This window comes from Triticum urartu, chromosome 1 (genome assembly GCF_003073215.2).
Source record: "Triticum urartu cultivar G1812 chromosome 1, Tu2.1, whole genome shotgun sequence".
Taxonomy (NCBI): Eukaryota; Viridiplantae; Streptophyta; class Magnoliopsida; order Poales; family Poaceae; genus Triticum; species Triticum urartu.
The window spans coordinates 387,283,222-387,307,186 of NC_053022.1; the positions used below are offsets into that span (position 1 = coordinate 387,283,222).

Below are 23,965 nucleotides of genomic sequence, written 5' to 3' on the forward strand. Positions count from 1 at the left end.
TTGTGGGAAGAAGAGCGGAGAAATCAAGGAAGGGAAAGGCGACGATTTAGTACTCGAGAGAGGATGCATGGAGGGTATGGAGGATAGGTGAAGAAGACGAGATAAAGGAGGGGACATTCAGGATGCATGCCCGTGCAAGTCGAGGCCATGATAGTGTTTCGTTCAGACTTCACTCCATGTCGGAGGTGGAGAAACGTCAGGGTTACCCATCCCATCGTTGGTTAGCCTCGAGGATAGAGGCTATTGACATGGCTGTCACCTCTATGGCCGCCTTACATGTCAACCCCCTTCACAACTTATCACCATCCTTGTAGCATCGTGCCATTTCTTATGTAGATTTTACTTAGTACTATCATGTACTCCCTCCGTTTCAAAATAGATGACCCAACTTTATACTAACTTTGTATTAAAGTTAATATAAAGTCGAGTCATCTATTTTGAAACGGAGAGAGTACTTTCTTATATCCATACTGTGTTTTTTTTCTGACAATCTTACTGTCATGCATGGGTGATTTTACTATGCCAGAGGCATGATAGATTATTGATAATAGCGCACTATACAACTCAAAACACTCATGATTCCATGAAATAAAATAAGGAAAACTCTTTGTGTAAACCGACTGATCTTTGCGTTGCGTAAGTCGCGTCCCAAGCCATCCGATTGAGCTCATCATGCGGTACACACGCTTTTCTGTCCCATGGACCCACCCAAGCCGCCTCAACCTCATCCCTCGATGAGAGCATGTGAGCCGCTCGTCTTCTCAAACTGCTCTGCTCTTTCTCCAGGTGCATGGCAGCGATGGCTGCTTCTCATCCGCACCCACCAGCACTGCCACACACGATGCTCTAACGCAGCATCCGCCGTTGGAACCGCGCCATCGCCGGCGCCGCGTGCTGCCGTTGCATCCATCGTCCTCGCTGCATCGCAGCATGTGCCGTCGCCGCCGCTGCATCGTAGCAAGCTTTTGCCGTCGTTGCATCGTGTTGTTGCTGCCGTTGCAGCCATCGCCGCCACGTGTTGTTGCTGCATCCGCCATCGTTACCGCGTGCTGTCGTTGCATCCGCTGTCGCCGCCGCTGCATCGCAGCATGCGCCGCCGCTGGATCCGTCGTTGCCGCCGCGTGCTGCGTAGCAGCATCCGCCGCCGTCGCCGCCGCGTGTTGCCGAGGAGCCGGTGCAGCGACGAAGCATCGTCGGGTTTGCCGATGCTGCGATGAAGCATTGCCGAGGCGCCGGAGCAGCGACAAAGCATCGTCGGGTTCGTCGGTGCTGCGATGAAGTATTGCCGAGGTGCCGGAGCTGCGACCAAGCATCGTCGGGTTCACCGGTGCTGCGATGAAGCATTGTCGAGGCGCTGGTGCTGCGATGAAACATTGCCGAGGCACCGGAGCTGCGACGAAGCATCCTCGGGTTCGCCAGTGCTGCGATGAAGTATTTGTCGAGGCTCCGATGCTGCGTTGGAGCATCGGCGGCCAGCCGGCCAGTGTTGCGTCTGTGGCCGATGGCGGGGTTGCTGTGACCAGACGAGACTCTGGCAAACGGCAGCGCTTCATTGCCTGCTGAGGAGGGGGCTGCTGCTTTCAACAACTGAGCACTGCGAGAGAAGAATACGAAAGAAGAAGAGGAAGACGCGTTGTTGGGAGCCTACGATCTAACGGCCACCTACGTCTAAATCAGACGGCTGCGCTAAGATCAGCCGGCTTACGCCTAGCAGCCGCCATAAAATAAACAAGACATGATAAAATGATGACAAGGACATAACAAATGTTTCAATTTCGGTAACCACCAGTTATTCAATATTGCGTTTAGATATCGATGGAGAGAGGTAGCGAAGAATCTAGAAAAAAACCAGATTCCACAAATCCTCTATTCAAGGTATCGGGTACATGCATACCACAATGGTAAGTCGGGAAGTGAAACGAACTCGATGCATCCCTAGCTATCTTCCAACTGTTTAAATTAACACCTCTATATACTGTGACCGGTCCGGTAGAAATAACCGGACAGATATCATCCCTCCATTGAACATGTACTATGATAAATGAGCTTAATATACCAAGTGAAATTTTATGTACGGTACACTATTTTAAAATTCAATGGGATTCTGTTTTGCTTTTGCTTGCGTGCACGGCAAACCCCAGCTCGTAGTTGGCACCCGGCACGACGGGCCACGTGAGCGTGTCCCGTTCCCGTATCCCAACCCAACCACGCGGTAACCCCACCGCAACAAACCGCCGGAACCTTCATCTTGGTCTTCGTCTTCGCCGTACCCATCCCCACACCCTCCACTCTCCGGCACCCGCACGCTCGCCTCGCCGGAACCCTTCTTGCCATGATGTCTTCGTCGCCGCCCGCCGGCGCCGCCGACGGCGACATGGAGACGCTGCCCCTCGCCGCCGCCTCCGACTACGCCTCCGTGGTCTCCACCTTCGACCCCCTCCTCTCCTCCTCCTCGCCCGCCTCCCCTCCCACCCCCGCCGCCTCCCCCCTCTCCCGCGCCTCCTCCTCCTTCGTCGACCCGCCCTCCTACGCCGACGTCGCCGCCTCCTCCCCGCGCTCCGCCTCGGCCTCCTCCTCCTCCTCCCCGAGATCCGCGCGCGCCGCCACGTCCGAGTACTCCTACATCGCCGTCTCCGACCCGGAGACCGAGGCCGAGGCCGCCGCCACCTCCCTCGTCCCCGGATCCGCCCCCACCTACATCTCCTACCTCGTCACCAGCGCCCGCCGCGGCGACCACCGCCGCCACTCCGTCCGCCGCCGCTTCCGCGACTTCGTCACCCTCGCCGACCGCCTCGCCGAGTCCTTCCGCGGCCACTTCGTGCCCCCGCGCCCGGACAAGAACACCGTCGAGAGCCAGGTCATGCAGCGCGACGAGTTCGTGGCCCAGCGCCGCGCGGCTCTCGAGAGGTACCTGTGGCGGCTCGCTGAGCACCCCGCGATCGGGACCAGCGACGAGCTGCGCGTGTTCCTGCAGGCCGAGGGCAAGATGCCGCTGCCGAGCAGCACTGACGTTGCCTCGCGGATGCTCGATGGCGCGGCGCGTCTGCCAAGGCAGCTGCTTGGGGAGGAGGCGGTGGCCCCGCCGCAGGACGTGGTTCAGCCGGCCAAGGGCGGGAGGGACCTGCTGCGGATATTTAAGGAGCTGAAGCAGTCGATGGTCACGGACTGGGGTGGCGTGAGACCACCACTGGTGGAGGAGGACAAGGAGTTCCTGGAGAAGAAGCAGAAGATGCAGGATTGGGAGCAGCAGCTCAGTAGCGCATCGCAGCAGGTAATTTTCGGGCCATCTTTCGTAATATATAAAGCACACTGCTGAACTTCATGTTCTCGATCATACACTATCAACACATTATAAGTTGTTATATACGCTGCTTCTACTTGTGTTTGACATTGTAAGTCATTGTACATAGGCCGGCGTAAGCCCGCCGTTGACTCGTCAAAAAAAAAGTCATTGTACGTTTTGAAGATAAAAGTTACAACCTTCCGCCCCATTGTAACATTGTTCCTGTAAATGTTTTTCCTCTTCAAACACTGTGTAATCAATACTCCCTAGTGTCAAAAAACGTTTTACATTATGGGACGGAGGGAGTACATCTTAAGCAGTGTCGTGCTTGGTCACTTTGTCAAGAACCAGAATGCCATGTACCACTTGGACCAACTGAATGGTGTGTATCCAGTATATCTAGGTGAGGTGTAATGCTCAAGTCATCTAATGGAACGACCTCTACAATAAGGTTTTATCCTCAGGTTGTTTCTCAATTCTTGGGTTTCTCAATCAGCTTGTCGCTGGGATCAGGGGATATTTGGGCCACAAAGATCGATACAAGAATCCTCCACTTCGACTTGTTGTTTGCTCAATAGCTTGTATCTAATGCAAGATAAAAGCTAACTTGCCTTCCCCCACCTCATCCAAAAGCTGAGCTGGGATGAGTTTGGAAGCAGGCGAGGTGGACTACTGTATGGAAGCATTTAACGTAGGATGTGGTTTTGTTGTATTAGTAAGGTCAGTTTATCACTAAGTTATGGGAGCTGATGGGCGAAGAAGATATGGAAAGGGAAGAAGAAACACATCTTAGCTCTTAGGTGCAAAATTGGTCACACCACAGCAGGGCAATAATTATCACAATTCGGATAGCTATTGGTGGAAATGAATTGCAACTTTTGTGTGTGAAAATAAGGTCCCTCTCCTCTTGGCCTCCATATTTGAGTACACAGAAGTGACAGCCTGCAAGTTTTAGTCTCATTTGTGCCTTATGCCCGGGCAATCAATTAGCCACAGATGTCTACCATCTTATGAATTACTCCCTCTGTAAAGAAATATAAGAGCCTTAGTGATCTAAGTGCTCTTATATTTCTTTACAGAGGAAGTACTTGTTTTATAGTTCTTGCCAGCCAGACATAAGTGTGCATAAGAGTGGCGTGTCAGCTTGCATATTGTTCGTTCTATGCAAAATGTCCAATTCTATAAAAAAAGGTTCAATGCTTTTGCGCGTTAATGACTTTATTTAATGTGTAATTAGTTGTGGATCACAAAGCTGGTTTAGTTGACTAGACAAATGTTCGCTTTCTTTCCTTTCTGACCGGTCGGTGAATATGGGAGCACAGCACTGTGTTTTTCTAGAATTAGCGAGTGTAAGCGGTATACACCACTCAAACGACCATTGTGGTTGGGATCCATTTTTCGGGTAACATGGTGGTCCTACTTTGATCCTTGTTATAATATGCTGCTTGAAATACTACCTGCTTACTAATTAAATATTTAAATCATGACCCATATACACCGCCAATGCATGTAGCGCTGTAGCACAATAATTGTATGGAGGATGAGATCGATAGGGTTTCATATGAAAGCTGTGATGCTGGTGTTAGTTCAAATGCTGGATCTGACACTTCACGTAAAAAATAGAGAAGTGCCAAGGGCGAGGTAATGAAATCCTGGTTTAGAGTCATTTCCCTGCAGTCAACTTGTACTAATATGGTTTGAAAGTGACCCATTCAATTCTTTTCCTTCTTTCTGTAATGGCAATTTATGGTTTATTGTGTGGATTTCCAAGATTCTTTTGGTTTCTGGTTGCTATGCGTCAAGAGTCCTATTTGAATGGTATAGTTTCTGGTCTTAGGGGAAATTTCCCTATTCCAAGATATGCACTAATGTTTAGACACTGGAGAGGAATGATCATGTCAGTTGAGCCCAGAACCCCACTTCCGGCAGTCATAAGATTGCGGTGTACCTGATAGCATGAGGCAAATAATTGGTGGCGGATTGAACATAAAAATAAGAAGTCAAGTCATGCTAAAATGTGCGTGAATTGTTTTGGTGGGTGCTCTTGAGTCTTGAGCAAGTATTGGTACTTTGGTAGTATGCACATGGTATGTTTGAAGGTAGTTTTAACAGTTATTTATGAGTTGATTTTGTTTGCTTCTTCTCCATAGGCGGAAGCACTTGTCAAGGCTCAGCAAGATATGGGTGACACAATGGGTGCTCTTGGATTGGCATTCGTCAAACTTACAAAGTTTGAGACTGAGGAGGCAATTTATGAATCTCAGAGGATAAGAGCTGTTGACAGCAAACGTATAGCAACGGCAGCTGTCAAAGCTAGCAGGACATGTCGAGATCTGAATACACAAACTGTTAAATATCTGGTACTATTTCAAATCCTCAAATTGTGTTTTTATAGTCTCTCCTGGCTATTTAGTAATCATTTTACATGTCTTGTTTCTTTTTTGCAGGATACTTTGCATGAACATTTTGGGATAATGCTGTCTGTCCATACTGCATTTTCTGATCGGGCTAGTGCATTATTGACTGTTCAAACACTTATGTCAGACCTTGCATCATTACAATCAAGGATTGAGAAACTTGAAGCTGCATCATCGAAAGTATTTGGTGGTGATAGAACTAGGCTAAGGAAAGTTCACGAGCTGAGAGAAACAATAAGAGCTACTGAAGATGCTAAGTGCTGTGCGTTAAGGGAATATGAGAGAATCAAGGTAACTGACATGTTCTTTGCTTAACGAAAAACTGATTGGATGCTTTCATAACTAGCAATGAGCATGTCATGTCCAATGGATGTTCAAGCTCCACCACCTTTAGCTCATAAAAGTGTGATGATATGAGATATCATTAGTTTCTTTGCTTCATAAGGAATTATTCTCCTGCAATGGTTAGCTCAGCTTTGAAATAGATACATTCTACTAGTTTGTGTTGAAGTTTCTAGTTCCTAGTTCACTTTTGTTATCAACATTGCACTCCAGCGATGTTTTATATTGGTAGGAAACTACTAGTTTCTCTGCTGTAAAACCATTTTATGGTGTTTCCTGTGCTTTTTTTATAGATCGGTTAATACATTAACTCTAACCTGGTGTGCCAAAATTTTGCTCATGTTTGGTACCTGCGGGAGTTACTCCACAATGTTTGATATTCTACTCTGTAGAATTCTTTCTAATATTTGTGAGCACACCATGAATAATCTTATTTACTACCTCCTTTCTGGTTTATTAGGCCTGCGCGTACCTCTAGATGGACAAGTAGACCAACGTAACACAAGTTATATATCACAACAAAATATATCATTAGAAACTTGAAAACGTATACTTTCTAGTTGTATAATTTTTGGAATATACAACTCATCTTATGTTGATCAAATTATCAATCTAGGGACACGCGCAGGCCTAATAAACCAGAAAGGAGGTAGTACCTGTTTGCATGAATCCTAATCCTCAACTATTTCAATAGTTCCCTCAAAGATCCATTTAGGACCAGGAAATTCACTGGAATACACACAGAACTGTGGAAAATTATCTTGTTCCAAGCAGAGGCTACTACTTGTTGGCGTGTAGGTGGAAAATATTAAATAGTGCCGCAGTACCTCTGCTTCACTCAAAATTGCGTCAATAAGCTTGTTGTAAAGCAGTGTCTTTATTGTTCTGCACTTTCTCTTCTAGAGGAACACTTGCTTTGGTGCAGTGACCAATGTAAGGATATTTCAAATTTGTGGCAGATATCTTACGTCGTGGTTACTCTTTATGCAGGAAAATAACAAAATTGAACTCAGCAGATTAGATAGAGAAAGGAGAGAAGATTTCCTGGAGATGCTGAAAGGATATGTTACAAGCCAGGTACTATTTCAGATGTCCAAACACTTCCTCTGTGCCAACGATCGTAGTTACAAAACCTTTTTAGGAGTCTATTACATGACATTGCTCTGTATCGTCCTCAGTGATTAGATAATTGATTATTACATTGAACTAATTTTGTGAGAAGCCTTGGCCTTTATTCATTCACCAGAGTAGTCCGACAGAATCATTATACAATGAAAACATGGAACTATTACAGTCAAATTTAACTAAACCATGTGCCACCTCATTTGCCGTATGCTAGACCCCTTGGGTCTTTGCCTCATTTTCTGTATGCCGCTGCTGCCTGCATGTTTGCCACTCCCGTGCGTTGTGCACCAAAGATCCCAGCATGGTCGCACCAGTCCTTCTCCAAAGAAGATAACTTTGCACATTGCACAGCTTATCTATGGCGAGGACCGAGGAGACGACAGATACATATCCTTGTCCAACACTACCACTCACATGCTGACCCAGGTGCTCCGCCATTCAGAGCAGCCAACATATGACCCTCAGCAGTTTAGATGTTGAATTCAGGATTCACCATCAACAGCTTACTAACATTCGAAGTTGCACACAAACCGTTTCTCCAGAAACATCCCTATTTTGCAGTAATTTGCTCCATCTGGTTGTTTCCAGCCAACTCTGGCTGCGTCTGTGCTTATTTTGTCCAGTGGTTACCCCGCGTGGTGTTCATTGTTACCTGTCGTTGATGGAAAATATCTGCTTGGCATGTACACAGGCTTCATATGCAGAGAAGATCGTTGACGGTTGGGAGACAGTGGCGGAGGAGACCAGCGGATATGCGCGAAGATCATCAAATGACGCAACATATTAGTCTGTGTTTTGTTGGGGTACATGTATGTACAATGTAATTTAGGATGCGATCCGAATAGAAGAAAGATGAACCTAAATTCAATTTGTTTTTCAGTTATCTGTCGCATCGCTTTGCCATTGTCTGGAATGTACCCATTGATTGCTCTGTCTCCGTTACGTCTCCAGGTTCACATCTTTTTTCCTTTTTGAAATGGAGGCATAAGATTTGCCTCATCTTAATATTAAGGATATTAATCGAGGGGAGAATAGAGTTTTACAAATGATACTCAAACAAAATGTTACGTCTCCAGGTTCACATCCTTTTTTCCTTTTCGAAAAGCATAAGATTTGCCTTGTCTTGATATTAAGGAATTAAGGAGAGAATAGAGTTTTACAAACAATCCTCAAACAAAATGTGAATGGTTACTCTCGCAGATATAATCGTCCCTAGATTTTTGGCTCTTGCGGTGATCCAAAATTCCAAAGTTTTGCATTGGCTATGATGATGTTGAGCAAGATCGGCTGTGGGGCGCATTTATGGCAGAAGACCTGAACGTTCCTTTCACTCCAAACAGTTCAAGAGATCGATATCTTGAGAGAAGCCATTGGTCCTATTAGCCCACCAGTCCTTCGGTCTCCTTCAAATGCCAAGTGAAAGCAATATGCTTGAGATGGAGCTTCTTGATGATAGATTACAAAGCCCAAGCGTATAGCTTGAAGAAACGTATGTGTCCCAGACTCTTGTTTTGCTTACAAAGGGGACAAAGTCTACGATTTGAATACCTACATTTGACTAACCTATCGGTGGAACTAAACCTTTGATAGCGTCCAGTCGGATGTGTTTGCAAACGATGTCATCCTCAGTTGCTCATCTAGGTGAAATTGATGCAATAGATTGAAAATTTGTTGGGATGGGTTCAACGGAATAGCCTCAAAGATGGTGGAAGCGATCTCCGTAGTTGGAGGGTATCCCGGAAACCTATGTGAATTTTACGTTCCTGAATTATTAGATGTTGTGACTAATTCCTAAATCTATAGATGCGTTTTGGTGTTTTTAGTGCGTTTTGTATATTGGCCATACGATTATGTATGGTGGCTGTTCGCGATTTATTTGATTGGTTGGATTTTTCATAACATATAATTTTCCTCCATTGATACAAGCTCCTCAAAATCCAACAGTTTTGGCGGCAGCCTTCCAACGACGGGAAGGAACACACAAGTGCAGTGCAACCAGACAGTATTTTAGAAAGACAGTGAAAAAAAAATACTCCATAAGAAGACATGCCACGGAAATGCATTTTCACATTTTCTTTTCCCACCTTCCAAAGATCGTGATGCACAATCAAGGTTTCTTATCACAAGAAACATCGAAACAGAGAAGAGTTCCCATGCCTAACAGAACTACAAACGAAGCACAAAAAACTAGCTTAGGAGCTTATTAGTTCTGCAGAGGAATCCAATCTTCTGGTCCACCATTTGATCTTCATTGGAGCACAGCAGCGGACACCGAAGGGCAAGCCGACCAAACACCATAGACATGGTTTGGCCGCCGCAAAGGGGGATCACAACCCTTCAAAGAACTCGCTCATCTCAGCATCATGGAAGGCAGGGTTGTGCATGGCCCGATCCTCTGATATCCACATTGGGTAAGGATAATCAGCTTGCAGCATGCCCTCCAGCATGCCTTGGTCCAAGCCATCCAGGTAGAGAGGTTCCTGCAGGCCCATCTCCACGCCAGTGTTGGTTCCACAATTCCAGGAGCCCCCAGTGACCGGCTCAACTTCAATTGGGTCGGCTTCCATCAATCTCAGTAATTCTTCTATATCAAAACCGTCTGATTCCCCATCCGGCAAACTGGAAATAGGCTCCAATGGCTCGAACACATCCTCTTCGGATGTGCTCCTTGCAATGCTTGAGCCAGCGTCAGGAACAGTGTCTTTATGGCTGTAATGCTCGACAGACTCCAGCACAACTGATTCGGTGGACTCAAGCACATCTGGCTGGGAGTAAATCTCAAGAGCTTGAGCTTGTCGCGGCAAGTTAGAAGCAACATCTGAGTGGTTGGCTGATGTTGTAGTAGACTCGCATGATGCTGAAGCACCACGTACAACACCTTCAATTGCCGCTGGTAGAGCCACAGCAGGAGCTTGTGCAGGATGCGCAGGGAAGTTGGTACGAGCCAGGGCACCATACATTGCTCTTGCTGCCTCGTCATAAGCACGGGCAGCATCCTCAGCAGTGGGGAACGTTCCCAACCAGAGCCTGCTCACCCGATTTGGCTCCCGAATTTCAGCAACCCACTTCCCCCAAGTACGTTGCCTTACACCACGGAATCCACATTGTGTATTCTCAGGTCCTCCTTTCCCCTGCATACAGCCCTTCTTTGAACCCTTTGCAGGTGGCTTCCTCGCCCTCTTTGCACCCTGTGGATCATGCTCCAGTTGTTGGTTCACTTCTTTCCATCGCCTGATCGTTTCAGAGACTGAATTAGGCCCATCACGTGATCTCCGAGGTCGCTTTTTCCTGTAGAACAAAGAGCAGGGCAGCAGTTAGTACCTTATATTCTCTTCAGATTTTTTTCACCCAATATAAGCACAAGGTACAATCAAGAAAGAACGCAAAACAATTGAGGCACCTAAACAGACCAGCTCCACAGAAACATTTTGTTCAATGACTAAACTATTACTAAATGGCACAAACAGACCATGCCCACAGGAACAGATGTACAGCAACAGGGACATATAAACTTCCTTGCGGAAGTACCATCTCCACAGAAAACAATACCATGATAAATCGTACTAATCGGCGCCACCCCTAAATGTGTTTAAGTAGCAAAATATGACAAAAAAGAACAGGATGAGAACTGACTTCTATACTTGAAGACTGATTAATCAGAAAGGACATGGCAAAAATTAGCCACTACAAAACTGTTAACAACACCTAGAGTCAGTTTAGGTGAGATGACATCCAGATAGAGTGGTACCATCAACCAACAGCAAGACAATGGTTCAAAAACCAACTATTATAATGACAATGCAAAACAGTCCAAATATTGGCTGGACCTCTCAGTACGGAACTGTACAACGTACAGTCAGTTTAAATGAGATCACATCCACAGAGAGTGATACCATCAACCAACAGCAGGAAAATGGTTAAACAGCAGCCACTATGAAACCAACTGTTAGAATGATATGGCAAAACGGCCAAAAGGTTGGCTGGAACTCTTAGTCATAGCTCACATGCTCTATAATAGATAGAGCAGCCAGACATAGAACGGTTAAACACACCGCAGAATAGATGCCACTGGCAGCGCATCTCCCTTGGGGTTTTGCCGCGCCAAGAATGCATATTCATTACAGGGAAGATTACTGCTTCCTGCTGAAACACAAACAGTTATTCCTGCTGACTTTTCTAGAGTCAAACGCGAGGTACCCATCTCAGTCATAGTTCATGCTTCTGTTTACAGGAGTGATCAAAGCAGCATACCTATTGGTTTGACGAGAACATGACTCCGGGTACTTTCCTCTGCTCCACAAGTTCTAGTTACCGAAAAGAAAAGACAAACAGGACAACACATATCAGAGACTGGATTAACTAACAAAACTGACAAACAAGACATATCAGAGACTGGATAAACTAACAAAACTGACAAACAAGACATATCAGAGACTGGATAAACTAACAAAACTGACAAACAAGACATATCAGAGACTGGATAAACTAACAAAACTGACAAACAAGACATATCAGAGACTGGATAAACTAACAAAACTGACAAACAAGACATATCAGAGACTGGATAAACTAACAAAACTGACAAACAAGACATATCAGAGACTGGATAAACTAACAAAACTGACAAACAAGACATATCGGAGACTGGAGTGGATAAAACAACAAAATTGACAAACAAGACAACAGGATGAAACAACGGAACAAGTTAGAAAGGTCCAGCCAACTTAGTACTGACTGAAGTTAAAAACTTCTATGCTAGGCAACATAAACATCACTCCTAATCCAGGAACAAACAGACCCCAAGGGTAGGATACCAATACAAACTGATGGTATTGACTGAAGCTAACAACTTTTTTATCCTAGGGAGACATATACATGGTCCCATGCTCGTACAAACATTCTGTGGAGATGGTACTGAATGAATTTAACAAATTTTATGCTAGGTGCCATAAACATCGCTCCCAATGCAGTAAAGGAACCTTGTCCTATGAGCAGGACAACTGGTACAATTGTTTCTTTGGAGATGGTACTGATTACAGTTAACAAATTCTCTTCTACCTACTACTACCACTAAAGCACCAACAATTTAATTGATTTATTCTGATTTCACACATCACTCGCGGCAGCATCCAATCCAAAGGACGTAGATGACCCCAATTCGCCCCCAATCAGGGGGCTCATCACCAAATTGGAACTAGAAAGTAACTCCCAATTGCCAATACAACCATAACCGGAAACCCTAATCCCCAAATCCCTACAACACAGGCACCAAGACCGGCCAACTCTACCACCGAACCCCACAATTCCCAACTCCAAGCACCCAAATCGACCAGCCAACAGAGAATTAAACACTCCCGGGACCGTATCCCGAATCGATTTCGAACCCCCAGAGCAAACCCTAACAAGAAGCAGGCACCGGACAGAAGATCTCACCTTCCAGGCTGGAGCGCCGGGATCTCGAAGGGCGTCGCCGCCGCCTCGGCGTCCTTCCGATCTACCGTCATGGCCGGCCCGATCCGGATCGGGTCCAGATATCTAGCGTTCGCAATCTTGTCGCCTGGTTTCTTCGCCGCGTCGACTTGGATAGAGAGTTGGGGAGAGGCGTGGAGGAGGAGAGAAAGAAAAGTCGGAAACCCCAGGGGCTCACGCCGGGCCGCCTATTTATAGCCCGGGTCGGGGCGCTCCGTGCTCCGGGCTCACGGAATTATCTAGGTCACTCGCGTGCGGGGCGTTGGCGCATGGGGCCCGGATGTAAGCGACGCGGTCCGCGTGGGCGCGGTGCGTGGGGGGTGAGGCCGCGGGCGCGTGACGTCAGCAGTGCCGTGGTGCGGGGAAACTTCCCGAGACTTGGTGCCGAAGGAAACTCGGCTTCTCCTTCACGCTTTCGAGTGCTACCAGTGCTTTTCTTTCGGGGTGGATTGGACGTGCTGCTCTTGGGTGGGCTCCACGTGTCGGTCTACGTGTGGCCAGTGGCTGGGGGGCTGAGTCGATATAGGAGACGACACGTGGGCGGTCGGGATGACACGGTGGATCGTGAGACATCTTTTTTTGTTTTGTTGAGACGGTATGAGACGTCTTTGGTTGCATGGATCAGTGGTGGCCAGCGTGGTCTCCTTCTCCCGTCGTAATGGCAACTCCAACGCCCCGATGTATTTGATATGCCCGTGTTTGTTTGGGTTAAAACGGATGAAAACATTGGTCCAACACTTCGATGCAAATTCAAATACCGTCTGATCGCTGACTGTCTAAACGAATTCCGGGTCCATATTTGCGTCCGATTTGTGTCCACAGACACCCGTGTCGCCCACCCAACCACCGCCGCGGTCATATTGAATGCGACCCACCCACCTCGGGCCCACATGGCAGCCGCTGAAAGCGCTTGCAGTCCACGCTTATTTTAAATGGCAAGCGTGCGGGAGGGCAGCCTCATCCACTTCCCACTCCCGTCCACATCTAGCCAAACTCCCGCTCCCTTGTCGGCGACAGGAAACCCTAGCCATGGTTGGCTTCTTTGGGAAGGGGAAGGGGAAGCATGACGCCCAAGCCAACTCCTCACATGGGCTCACGAGGTGGGTGCTGGTGCCAGCGGCGGGGAACGCGTGTATATCTGATATGTCCATTTTGCATCATGTTTTCCTACTGATATTTATAATATTTTTGATCATTATAACACTTTGTGATGCAATTTTAATGCATTTTCTCTCTTAATTTGTAAGATTTACACAAAGAAGAAGATTGTCAATAGCTGAAATTCTAGACCTGAAAAAACTACATCAGGGATATCTATTTTGCAGAACTCCAAATGATCTGAAATTTCACGAAGAATTTTTATGGAATATGTAAAAAATACTTGAGCAAAGAATTACCAGAGGGGGCTCACTAGTTGCCCATAAGGCAACAGGGCGCGACCACCCCCCTGGCGCGCCCTGATGCCTTGTGGAGTCCACAGTTGGCCTCCAGCCCCCATTTTCTGCTATATGAAGGGTTTTGACCTAGAAAAAAAAATAAGGAGAGGACTTTCAGGATGAATCGCCGCCGGCTCGAGGCGGAACCTGAGCAGGAGCATCTTAACTCTCCGACGGAGCGATTTCACCGGAGACACTTCCCTCCGGGAGGGGGAAATCGAAACCATTGATATCACTGTCGTGGTTCTAAGTCTAACAGTAATGTAGGGGGTAAGTATGGAGAGGCGAGGTCTTAGCTATGGAGAGGTTGTAAGGATGCAAGGTTTACGAGTTCAGGCCCTTCTCGGAAGAAGTAAAAGCCCTACGTCTCGGAGCCCGGAGGCGGTCGACTGGATTATGTGTGTATGAGTTACAGAGGTGCGAACCCTTGTCTCGGAGGAGGGGGGTGGCTTATATAGAGTGCGCCAGGACCCCGGCCAGCCCACGTTACGAAGGGTTCAATGTACATTAAGGTAGGGCGTTACTGATAACGCTAGCAATAAAGTGCTATGATGACCATAAAAGCTACTTAATGACCGACCGTTAGCGTGCGGAGTGACTTTAGGTCTCCTGGCCGTCGAGTGGTTGGATCTTGGTCGAGTAATTGCTTCTTGGTCGAATGTCTTCGAGTCTGTCGAGTGGAACACCTCCAAGTCGATTGAAAGATGATTTATTCTAGAGGTGTCCTTGGGTAGGGCAGTTAGGACAGGTCCGTGACCCTACCCTAGGTACATAGCTTCATCATTAGCCCCCGAATGGATCGAGGTTTGAGTGGGGAAGGAGTTGAGGGATTCTCCGACTCGTTTTCTATGCCGTGAGCATATCTTGTTTCGGATCAACGGACCTAAGTGATGACAGCAACTCCCTTTTCAGTCGCCTTGATCCATTCTTAATTCTTCGCCGAGTGAGTTTCTTTACTTGTAAGGCTCCGAATGACGGTGCGGAGGAGATCTTTGGTCTGACAAGTTATTTGCTGCCCGCGGATTTAGTGGGATCCGAATTTTGGGAAGCGCGCGGGACGGGGGAGGCCGCAGTAATCGGACGAGATAGAGCGGAGCCGCCTCGATCCCCGCGCCACCTTTTTCGCCACGTATCGCTCGTGCGGTCATTACGGGATTTGACAGAGGCATCTGGGCCTACCTGTCAGTCACTCGGAAGCGGCCTCATATAAGGCGTTGGACCGGAGTCTCCCGAACAGTGCGCCCCATTATCTCTTCTCCTCCTCACGCCTCTCCTCTGCGCTCGCTCTCGTTCCAGCGCCACCGCGCCACACGCGTCTCGTCGGCGACAATGGTGAAGGAGAAGACAGCGGCTCTAGAGCGGGCAAAGAAGGCGACGGCGAGGTCAAAGGGGAAGGCGACGAGCCGGGGCGGATCTTCCTCGCGGACTGGCCTGCCGAAGGGCTGGATCCAGGGTGACTGGATCCACTCAAGGATCTCCCAAGAAGACCTCGACGACCCGGCTGAGGGAGGGCTGATCCCCTACGACTCGGCGCGGCTTCCGGGGAAGGAATCCGAGTCGCAACCCCGGGAGGGTGAGGGCGTTCTTCTGGCCACCCACGTCGATCGTGGGTTTTCCTTGCCCCCTCATCCTTTCTTCCGAGGGTTTCTGAACTTCTTTGGGGCTCAACTCCACCATTTTACCCCCAACTCAATTGTTTATCTTGCCGCGTTCATTTCCTTGTGTGAGAACTTCTTGGGTTGTCGACCTCACTGGGGTCTTTTCAAGCATATTTTCACTTGTCGCTCCCAGACAGTGAAAAAGGCTAATCTGAGTGACGAGAGGACCCAAGTGATCCAGATGTGTGGGGGTCTTGGCATCCAGACGAGGGGAAAAAGCTCCTTTCCGGCCATGATTCTTCCCGATTCAGTTCGCGGATGGCAGTCGACCTGGTTCTACTGCAAAGACCAGTCGACGCCAGGGCAATCGACTGGCCTCCCTCCCTTTACCATGGACCGAGTGGAAAAACCCTCCCCTTTGAAGGTGCTCCCGGAGGAGAAGGCGCACGTGAAGGTGTTGGTCAACCGAGTGGTCCAGCTCATTCGTGACGGGGTCACTAGTATGGATCTCTTGGAGGTCTTCCTTCAACGGCGCATCCAGCCTCTCCAAGCCCGAGACCACCCGATGTGGATATATTCGGGTCTAGAAGACTCCGCTCGGATCCACCCGGAGGAGGTCGATGACGACACGCTGGAGAAGTGGCTGTCGAGCATTACCGGGAACAAGGACAATCCCAGAGGAGCCAGGAGAGTTCCCCCGTTCGACCAGTCGCGTGCACCAGAGCAGGTCTGATTCTGAGTTTTTGCTTGTAATTTGAATTCACTCGCGCAGCTGTCTGTATTGCGTCGACTGACTTTGTTCTCCCTGCTTTCTTTCAGGCCATTATTGAAATGTATTCGATGCCCAACGGGGAGCAAGAGCAAGCTCTGGAAGGCGAGGCGAGTGGTGGCGAAAGTGGCGAGTGGACTTCCGATGGTGAAGGGGATGGTGGAAGTGACGACTCAAGTGATGGGGAAGAAGTCGAGTCGCCTCCTCGCATAGAGAGACGATCCAAGCTTGACCAAGAACGGTCGAGTGCTCGCGACAAGGCAACTGCTCAGGCTGGTCAGTCTTCGAAGCGTCCCCGGGTCTCTTCGCCAACCCCGACTGAGAAGGCGCCAAAGCACCCCAAAGTTGCAGAGCCGAAGACTCGAAAGGCGCTGCCAAAGATCAAGATCGATATCCCTGTCGCCTCCGCATGAGTGTCTCTCCTTGTATTCACTCGACGCTCCGCGCTGTTTGCTTTTCTTGTTTTAACTGGACGAACTTTGGAATTGTTAGCGCTCCACTTCCGGGACCTCAGCTTACAGGGATGATGTGAGGTAATGGAGGATGCGGTCACTTCTAATCCGGGTATGATTTCTACCATACTATCTTTCTTTGGTCGATTCAACTGCATCGTGCATCACTGGGTGATGTGATTTTGGCAATTTGAACTTTGCACAGCTCCCAACATTATTGACCTCCCTGATGATGATGAAGAGCCCGAGAGGTCTTTGACGAGGAAGAGTAGGCGAGCTCCTGTAAGTGAGGCGCTACAGTCGACGCCGAGGGCGGAACCAGTCGTTCAGGACACTGGTCACGTCAATCGGGGTTCTGTTACCTTCGCGGAGCCCCTGTCGAGTGCCTTGCCTTCTTCTTCGACTGCTCAGGCCCCTATCGACCCGCCTTCAGTTTTTGCGACCCATCATGTCCCAGAGGATGAGGTGAATGCTGCTAGGGAAGCCATACGCCAGGCAGGCATTATGATGGAGAAGATGAAGATGGTGCGGGACGCCAGCCAAGCCGCCTATGATGCCAGCTCGGCTCTCCAGAGCAACGTTCAGGTTAGTCGGCTATCTGAAGATTCTTTCCGAAAATCTTTGCATCTGTACACCCACTGGGTGCGTCGATTGAAGTTTTGGACTAGTGGAGACTACGGTGGACTGCTGGCAGTCGACTGTAGTCTTTGTATTTTGGCGAATGTATAAACCAAACTGGTAGTTTGTATCTTCCACTCGACTTCGGCGGGCCGGTCGAGTGGGATCAGAACCGGTGGGGGCACGCTAAGTGCACCCACTGGGTGTAGTCCCCGAGACTATGGTGGACTGCTGGCAGTCGACTATAGTCTGAGTTCTACTTTCTTTCTCTCTTTTTTTTGGACTCGACTTCGGCGGGCCGGTCGAGTGGGATCAGAACCGGTGGGGGCACGCTAAGTGCACCCACTGGGTGTAGTCCCCGAGACTATGGTGGACTGCTGGCAGTCGACCGTAGTCTTAGTATTTATTGCCTTTTTTTGCTGTAACGATAACATCTCCCCTTTGATTTCAGAAATCTTGCGATCTTGGAGCTCGCTTTGCTGACTTGGAGAAGCAGCAGATTCAACTGAACCTTGATTTGGAGCTGGCCAGGACAGAGCTGCAAAAGGTCAGAGACGGCGCCGCAGGTAAGACGATTTTGTCGACTGGTTAGTTTTAGGCTTGAGTACCCTTCTGCTATTTCCGAATCAATCATCATTTCTTTGCAGAAAAACTGAGAGAAGCTCTAGCGAAGAAGGATCAGGACTTGGCTGCTGCCCGTAAGGAGGCTGACGACAAGACCGCTCTGGCCGAACAGAAGCTGGCTTCGGTCGGCCAGTTAGAAGAAGAGAATACCAGGCTGAAGACCGCTCTGAATGAAGCCAACAGGGAGTGTACACGTTGGAAGAAGGATAACCTCAACCTGAACGAAAAGATGGAAGGCATCGCTCGCAGGAGGGGCGATCTGGAGAGCTACTTGAGGAGCCTCGCCAAGAAGTTGTACATCAAGCTTGAAGGTGCACATTTAGTTCCGACTGGTGTTTTTTTGTGTCGACTCAGTGTATGAAAATTGACTTATCCTTGGATCGTGAATGCAGAGTTTTGCCAGAACTTTGAAGAGGAGACTGGGCGGATCGAACCAGGTTTGGATCCAATCAACTCTCCCGTGAAAGATGAAACTGCCATGAATCTGCTCCGACTGGAACCTCGCATTGACGGTGCCGTGGACTACTTGGCTCGACTGAAGGTCGCCATGTCACGGATCGACCAGGCACTTTGGCCAGAGGCTACGCTCCAAAACGATCTCGAGTCTCTGATGACTCGACTTAACGGAATCCCTGACCGAGTGCAGGAGTGGAAGAAGTCTTCTGCTCGGTGTGGCGCTGATGTGGCTCTGTCCTTGGTTCGTGTCCACTGCAAGGAGGTGCGACAAGACAAGTTGGCAGCAATCAAGGTCGCCAACACCCAGAAGCATGACTTCCGAACCTTTATGGAGACTTTCATCGCTGCAGACACTCGGATAGCCGACGGCGTCGACCTGGATGAGTTCGTCGAGCCTGCCAGCCCTCCTCCCGCGGAGTGAACAAACTCTTATGTCCCACCTTAAATTTGCCTTGGAATGCCGAGTGGTTTTTGTAACCGTTAAACTTTTTCGGGCTGCATGCCCGAGTACTTCAATCTGTGGTCTGGAACCTTTAGAATTTATCTGAACTTGGTTTACCGTTGAATATCTTTATGAATCTCCTGCTGAGTGAACCCATTCTTCATTCGAGACAACTTTTGCACTCGCAGCGCAGTTCCGAAGGAGAGGGAAGTAGTCGACCCATGTCTTGTATTTGTGGCGAAGCTCTCCAGGAGAAGGTGGCAGTCGACCCGCCCCTCGTCGTCCTTGAGGATTGAGATGTGTTTCATACTTAGGCGAGTACTGGACTGCAGCTAAGCCCCCGAGTGGGAGGATCGCTCTCCACTCGGTAGGATTTTTTTTCAGACTTAGGCGAGTGCCGGACTGCAGCTAAGTCTCCTAGTGAGAGAACCTAGGCGAGTACTGGACTGCATCTAAGCCCTCGAGTGGGAGGATTGCTCTCCACTCGGTAGGATTTTTCCAAACTTAGGCGGGTGCCTGACTGCAGCTAAGTCTCTAAGTGGGAGAACTTAGGCGAGTACTGGACTGCAGCTAAGCCCCCGAGTGGGAGGATTGCTCTCCACTCGGTAGGATTTTTTCAAACTTAGGCGAGTGCCTGACTGCAGCTAAGTCTCCAAGTGAGAGAACTTAGGCGAGTACTGGACTGCAGCTAAGCCCCCGAGTGGGAGGATTGCTCTCCACTCGGTAGGATTTTTTCAAACTTAGGCAAGTGCCTGACTGCAGCTAAGTCTTCTAGTGAGAGAACTTAGGCGAGTACTGGACTGCAGCTAAGCCCCCGAGTGGGAGGATTGCTCTCCACTCGGTAGGATTTTTTCAAACTTAGGCGAGTGCCTGACTGTAGCTAAGTCTTCTAGTGAGAGAACTTAGGCAAGTACTGGACTGCAGCTAAGCCCCCGAGTGGGAGGATTGCTCTCCACTCGGTAGGATTTTTTCAAACTTAGGCGAGTGCCTGACTGCAGCTAAGTCTTCTAGTGAGAGAACTTAGGCGAGTACTGGACTGCAGCTAAGCCCCCGAGTGGGAGGATTGCTCTCCACTCGGTAGGACTTTTTCAAACTTAGGCGAAATAGATTCGCCGCTAAGCCCCCGAGTGGGAGGCTGGCTCGCCACTCGGTAGGAAACTGTTTTTACAAACTTAGGCGAAGCGGATTCGCAACTAAGCCACCCACTGGGGGAAAACAATAATAATCACTGGGAAAATTATAACGCTCTTGTCTTTGATAAATAAACTACAAGAGTTTTTCTTATTACATCTCATCCGAGTGAGAATTCAAGTATAAAAGGGGCGGAGTAGCTCCGCATTCCAGGCTCGTGGCTCATCAATCTGGCGATCGACATTGTAGAGGTGGTATGCTCCATTGTGGAGAACTCTGGTGACTATGAAGGGGCCTTCCCAAGTAGGAGCGAGCTTGTGTGGTTTCTGCTGATCCACTCGGAGGACTAAGTCTCCTTCTTGGAAGGCTCGGCTCTTCACGTTTCTGGCATGGAATCGACGCAAGTCTTGCTGATAGATGGTCGATCGAATCAAGGCCATTTCTCTTTCTTCTTCTAGGAGGTCGACTGCGTCCTGCCGGGCTTGTTCTGCCTCATCTTCTGAGTAGAGCTCGACTCTGGGAGCGTTGTGAAACAGGTCACTCGGTAAGACTGCCTCGGCTCCGTAGACCAGAAAGAATGGGGTTCTTCCGGTCGATCGATTCGGGGTTGTCCTCAATCCCCAAAGGACTGATGGAAGCTCGTCGACCCATGCACCTGTTGCGTGCTTGAGATCACGCATCAATCAGGGTTTCAGTCCTTTCAGAATTAGGCCGTTTGCCCTTTCTGCTTGCCCATTCGACTGGGGGTGAGCGACTGAAGCATAGTCGACCTGAGTGCCCTGAGAGGCGCAGAAGGCCCTGAATTTGTCAGAATCGAAGTTTGACCCGTTGTCGGTGATGATGCTGTGTGGAACTCCATATCTGAATATCAACTCTCTGATGAAACTGATAGCGGTGCAAGCATCAAGATTCTTGATAGGCTTGGCTTCAATCCATTTGGTGAACTTGTCGACTACTACCAGCACATGAGTGAAGCCGCTCCTGCCTGTTCTCAGTGGCCCAACCATGTCCAGCCCCCAAATAGCGAAGGGCCAGACGAGTGGAATGGTTTTCAGGGCTGACGCGGGCTTGTGCGGCATATTGGAGTAATACTGACATCCTTCACATTTGTCGACTATCTCTTTCGCCATCTCATTGGCTCTTGGCCAGTAGAACCCCGCTCGGTATGCTTTAGCCACAATGATCCGAGAGGACGCATGATGACCACAGGTCCCCGAGTGGATATCGTTAAGGATCATCTGACCTTCTTCTGGTGTAACACACTTCTGGCCGACCCCAGTCGCGCTTTCTCTATATAACTGTCCCTTTATGACTGTAAAGGCCTTGGATCGACGGACGATCTGTCGAGCCTCTTCTTCGTCTTCTGGGAGTTCTTTCCTTAGGATGTACGCGATGTACGGTTCTGTCCAGACGGGAGTGATAACCAAGACTTCCATGACCAGGTCGACCACAGCTGGAACTTCAACTTCACTCTGATCCGTGGCACTTTTTGGCTGCGGGGCCTCTTCAGTGAAGGGATCCTCCTGGATTGATGGTGTGTGGATATGTTCCAGAAACACATTGCTGGGAATGGCTTCTCTTTTGGAACCTATTTTTGCCAGATCATCAGCTGCTTGATTTTTCAGTCGGGGTATGTGGTGAAGCTCTAACCCCTCGAATTTCTTCTCCAGCTTTCTCACTGCATTGCAATAACCAGTCATGGCTGGACTTCTGATGTCCCATTCCTTCATCACTTTATTGACCACCAAATCTGAGTCGCCATAGACCATGAGGCGACGGACGCCGAGTGAAATGGCCATGCGCAACCCATATAAAAGTGCTTCGTATTCTGCCTCGTTGTTAGAGGAATCAAAGTGGATTTGAAGAACATATCTGAGTTTATCTCCTCTGGGGGAGATCAACACCACTCCGGCGCCGGAACCATTTAGCATCTTAGAACCGTCAAAGAACATGGTCCAATGCTCCGAGTGAACCTGAGTCGGCAGTTGTTGTTCAATCCACTCGGCGACGAAATCCGCGATTGCCTGGGACTTGATAGCTTTCTTTGCCTCAAACTTGATATCTAGGGGAAGGAGTTCGATCGCCCATTTTGCCACTCGACCGGTTGCATCCCTGTTATGCAGGATCTCTGACAATGGAGCGTCGCTGACGACTGTAATGGAATGATCAGAGAAGTAGTGAGAAACTTTCTTGGTGGTCATATAAATCCCATATACAAGCTTCTGATAGTGAGGATATCTTTGCTTCGATGGGGTCAGGACTTCAGAAATATAATATACTGGGCGCTGAACTTTGAAGGTTTTCCCTTCTTCTTCCCGCTCGACCGTAAGTACCATACTGACGACTTGTCCTGTGGCTGCAATGTAAAGCAACAAAGGCTCTTTGCTGATTGGGGCAACAAGCACCGGCTGGGTGGAGAGCAGAGCTTTGAGCTCTGCAAACGCTGCATCAGCTTCAGGAGTCCACTCGAACTTGTCGGACTTCTTCATCAATCGGTAAAGAGGTAATGCCTTTTCACCGAGACGAGATATGAATCGACTTAGGGCGGCCAAACAACCAGTAAGCTTCTGGACGTCGTGCACTCGCACAGGGCTTTTCATTCGGAGTATAGTGCCAACTTTTTCTGGATTGGCGTCGATTCCCCGTTCGGAAACGAGAAAGCCGAGTAACTTTCCGCCAGGGACTCCGAATGTACACTTTGATGGATTAAGCTTGATATCATACCTCCTGAGGTTGGCAAAGGTTTCAGCAAGGTCAGTCAGCAGGTCGGAACCCTTCCGTGACTTGACCACAATATCATCCATGTATGCTTCCACGTTCCGACTGATTTGAGTGAGTAAACACTTCTGAATCATCCTCATGAATGTGGCTCCGGCATTCTTGAGGCCGAACGGCATGGTAACATAACAGAAGCACCCGAATGGAGTGATGAAAGCTGTCTTGATCTCATCAGGTCCATACAGACGGATCTGATGGTACCCGGAATAGGCGTCTAAGAAAGACAGTCGCTCACATCCCGCAGTCGAGTCGACTATCTGGTCGATGCGGGGGAGAGGAAAATGATCTTTTGGGCAGGCCCGATTGATATGTTTAAAGTCAATGCACATGCGAAGTGACTTGTCCTTCTTGGGGACCATGACAACGTTGGCGAGCCACTCGGAGTGGTAGATTTCTCGGATGAACTCCGCTGCTAAGAGCCGAGCCACCTCTTCGCCAATAGCTTTTCTCTTTTGGATGGCGGACCATCGAAGATGTTCCTTGACAGGTTTTACTTTTGAGTCGACTCTCAGGCGATGCTCAGCCAGCTCCCTGGGAACACCTGGCATGTCAGAAGGCTTCCATGCGAAGATGTCCCAGTTCTCACGGAGGAGCTGGATGAACGCTTCTTCCTATTTGGAGTCGGGTGTTGTCGAGATATGAGTCGGGGCGGCGCTGGGGTCGGTCGGGTGGATGTGAGCTGTCTTCGTGTCGCCAGTCGACTGGAAAGCTAACTCTGTAGCGGGCTTCTTGGCTCGCAACAGATCACTCGGGTCTGCAGTCTTCTGGTATTCCTGCAACTCCACCACTGCCATCTGTGCGTCGGCGATCTTCGAACCCTTCTGAAAACATTCTTCCGCTTTCTTCCGATTGCCCGTAATGGTGATCACACCTTTGGGGCCAGGCATCTTCAATTTGAGATACACGTAACATGGTCGGGCCATGAAGCGTGCATAAGCCGGCCTGCCCAAAATAGCGTGATAGGCACTCTGGAAGTCTACAACTTCAAATGTCAACTTTTCTTTGCGGTAATTCTTGGAATCACC

The 23,965-nt window shown here is 48.9% G+C and overlaps 2 protein-coding genes across 3 annotated transcripts; one reads left to right on the forward strand and one right to left on the reverse strand.

Moving 5' to 3' along the window:
- The first annotated feature begins 2,199 nt into the window (after positions 1-2,199).
- On the forward strand, positions 2,200-8,050 carry LOC125513979 (sorting nexin 2B-like). Its single transcript, XM_048679220.1, has 5 exons — positions 2,200-3,271; positions 5,434-5,643; positions 5,731-5,991; positions 7,033-7,119; positions 7,859-8,050. The coding sequence occupies exons 1-5, from the start codon at positions 2,333-2,335 to the stop codon at positions 7,952-7,954; spliced, it is 1,593 nt and encodes a 530-aa protein (XP_048535177.1). The 5' UTR covers positions 2,200-2,332; the 3' UTR covers positions 7,955-8,050.
- A 1,164-nt stretch (positions 8,051-9,214) lies between these two features.
- On the reverse strand, positions 9,215-12,817 carry LOC125513991 (dehydration-responsive element-binding protein 2B-like). 2 transcript variants are annotated; one of them, XM_048679231.1, is made up of 4 exons: positions 12,601-12,817; positions 11,419-11,471; positions 11,220-11,307; positions 9,215-10,455 (listed from the first exon to the last, which is right to left on the reverse strand). In XM_048679231.1, the coding sequence occupies exons 1-4, from the start codon at positions 12,669-12,671 to the stop codon at positions 9,495-9,497; spliced, it is 1,173 nt and encodes a 390-aa protein (XP_048535188.1). In that variant the 5' UTR covers positions 12,672-12,817; the 3' UTR covers positions 9,215-9,494. The 2 variants fall into 2 exon arrangements, with proteins under 2 accessions (XP_048535188.1, XP_048535195.1); XM_048679238.1 differs by lacking the exons at positions 11,220-11,307; positions 11,419-11,471.
- Positions 12,818-23,965: the final 11,148 nt, after the last annotated feature.

What these genes read in the sequence shown, in the direction of transcription:
- LOC125513979 (XM_048679220.1), top strand. Translation starts at nt 2,333, where the DNA reads ATGATGTCTTCGTCGCCGCCCGCCGGCGCCGCCGACGGCGACATGGAG. An exon ending in CACAAACTGTTAAATATCTG is followed by an intron (nt 5,644 to 5,730) that starts GTACTATTTCAA and finishes TCTTTTTTGCAG; the next exon opens with GATACTTTGCATGAACATTT. An exon ending in GGGAATATGAGAGAATCAAG is followed by an intron (nt 5,992 to 7,032) that starts GTAACTGACATG and finishes CTCTTTATGCAG; the next exon opens with GAAAATAACAAAATTGAACT.
- LOC125513991 (XM_048679231.1), bottom strand. Translation starts at nt 12,671, where the DNA reads ATGACGGTAGATCGGAAGGACGCCGAGGCGGCGGCGACGCCCTTCGAG. An exon ending in CCGGCGCTCCAGCCTGGAAG is followed by an intron (nt 11,472 to 12,600) that starts GTGAGATCTTCT and finishes TTCGGTAACTAG; the next exon opens with AACTTGTGGAGCAGAGGAAA. An exon ending in CCAGTGGCATCTATTCTGCG is followed by an intron (nt 10,456 to 11,219) that starts GTGTGTTTAACC and finishes TTTGTTCTACAG; the next exon opens with GAAAAAGCGACCTCGGAGAT.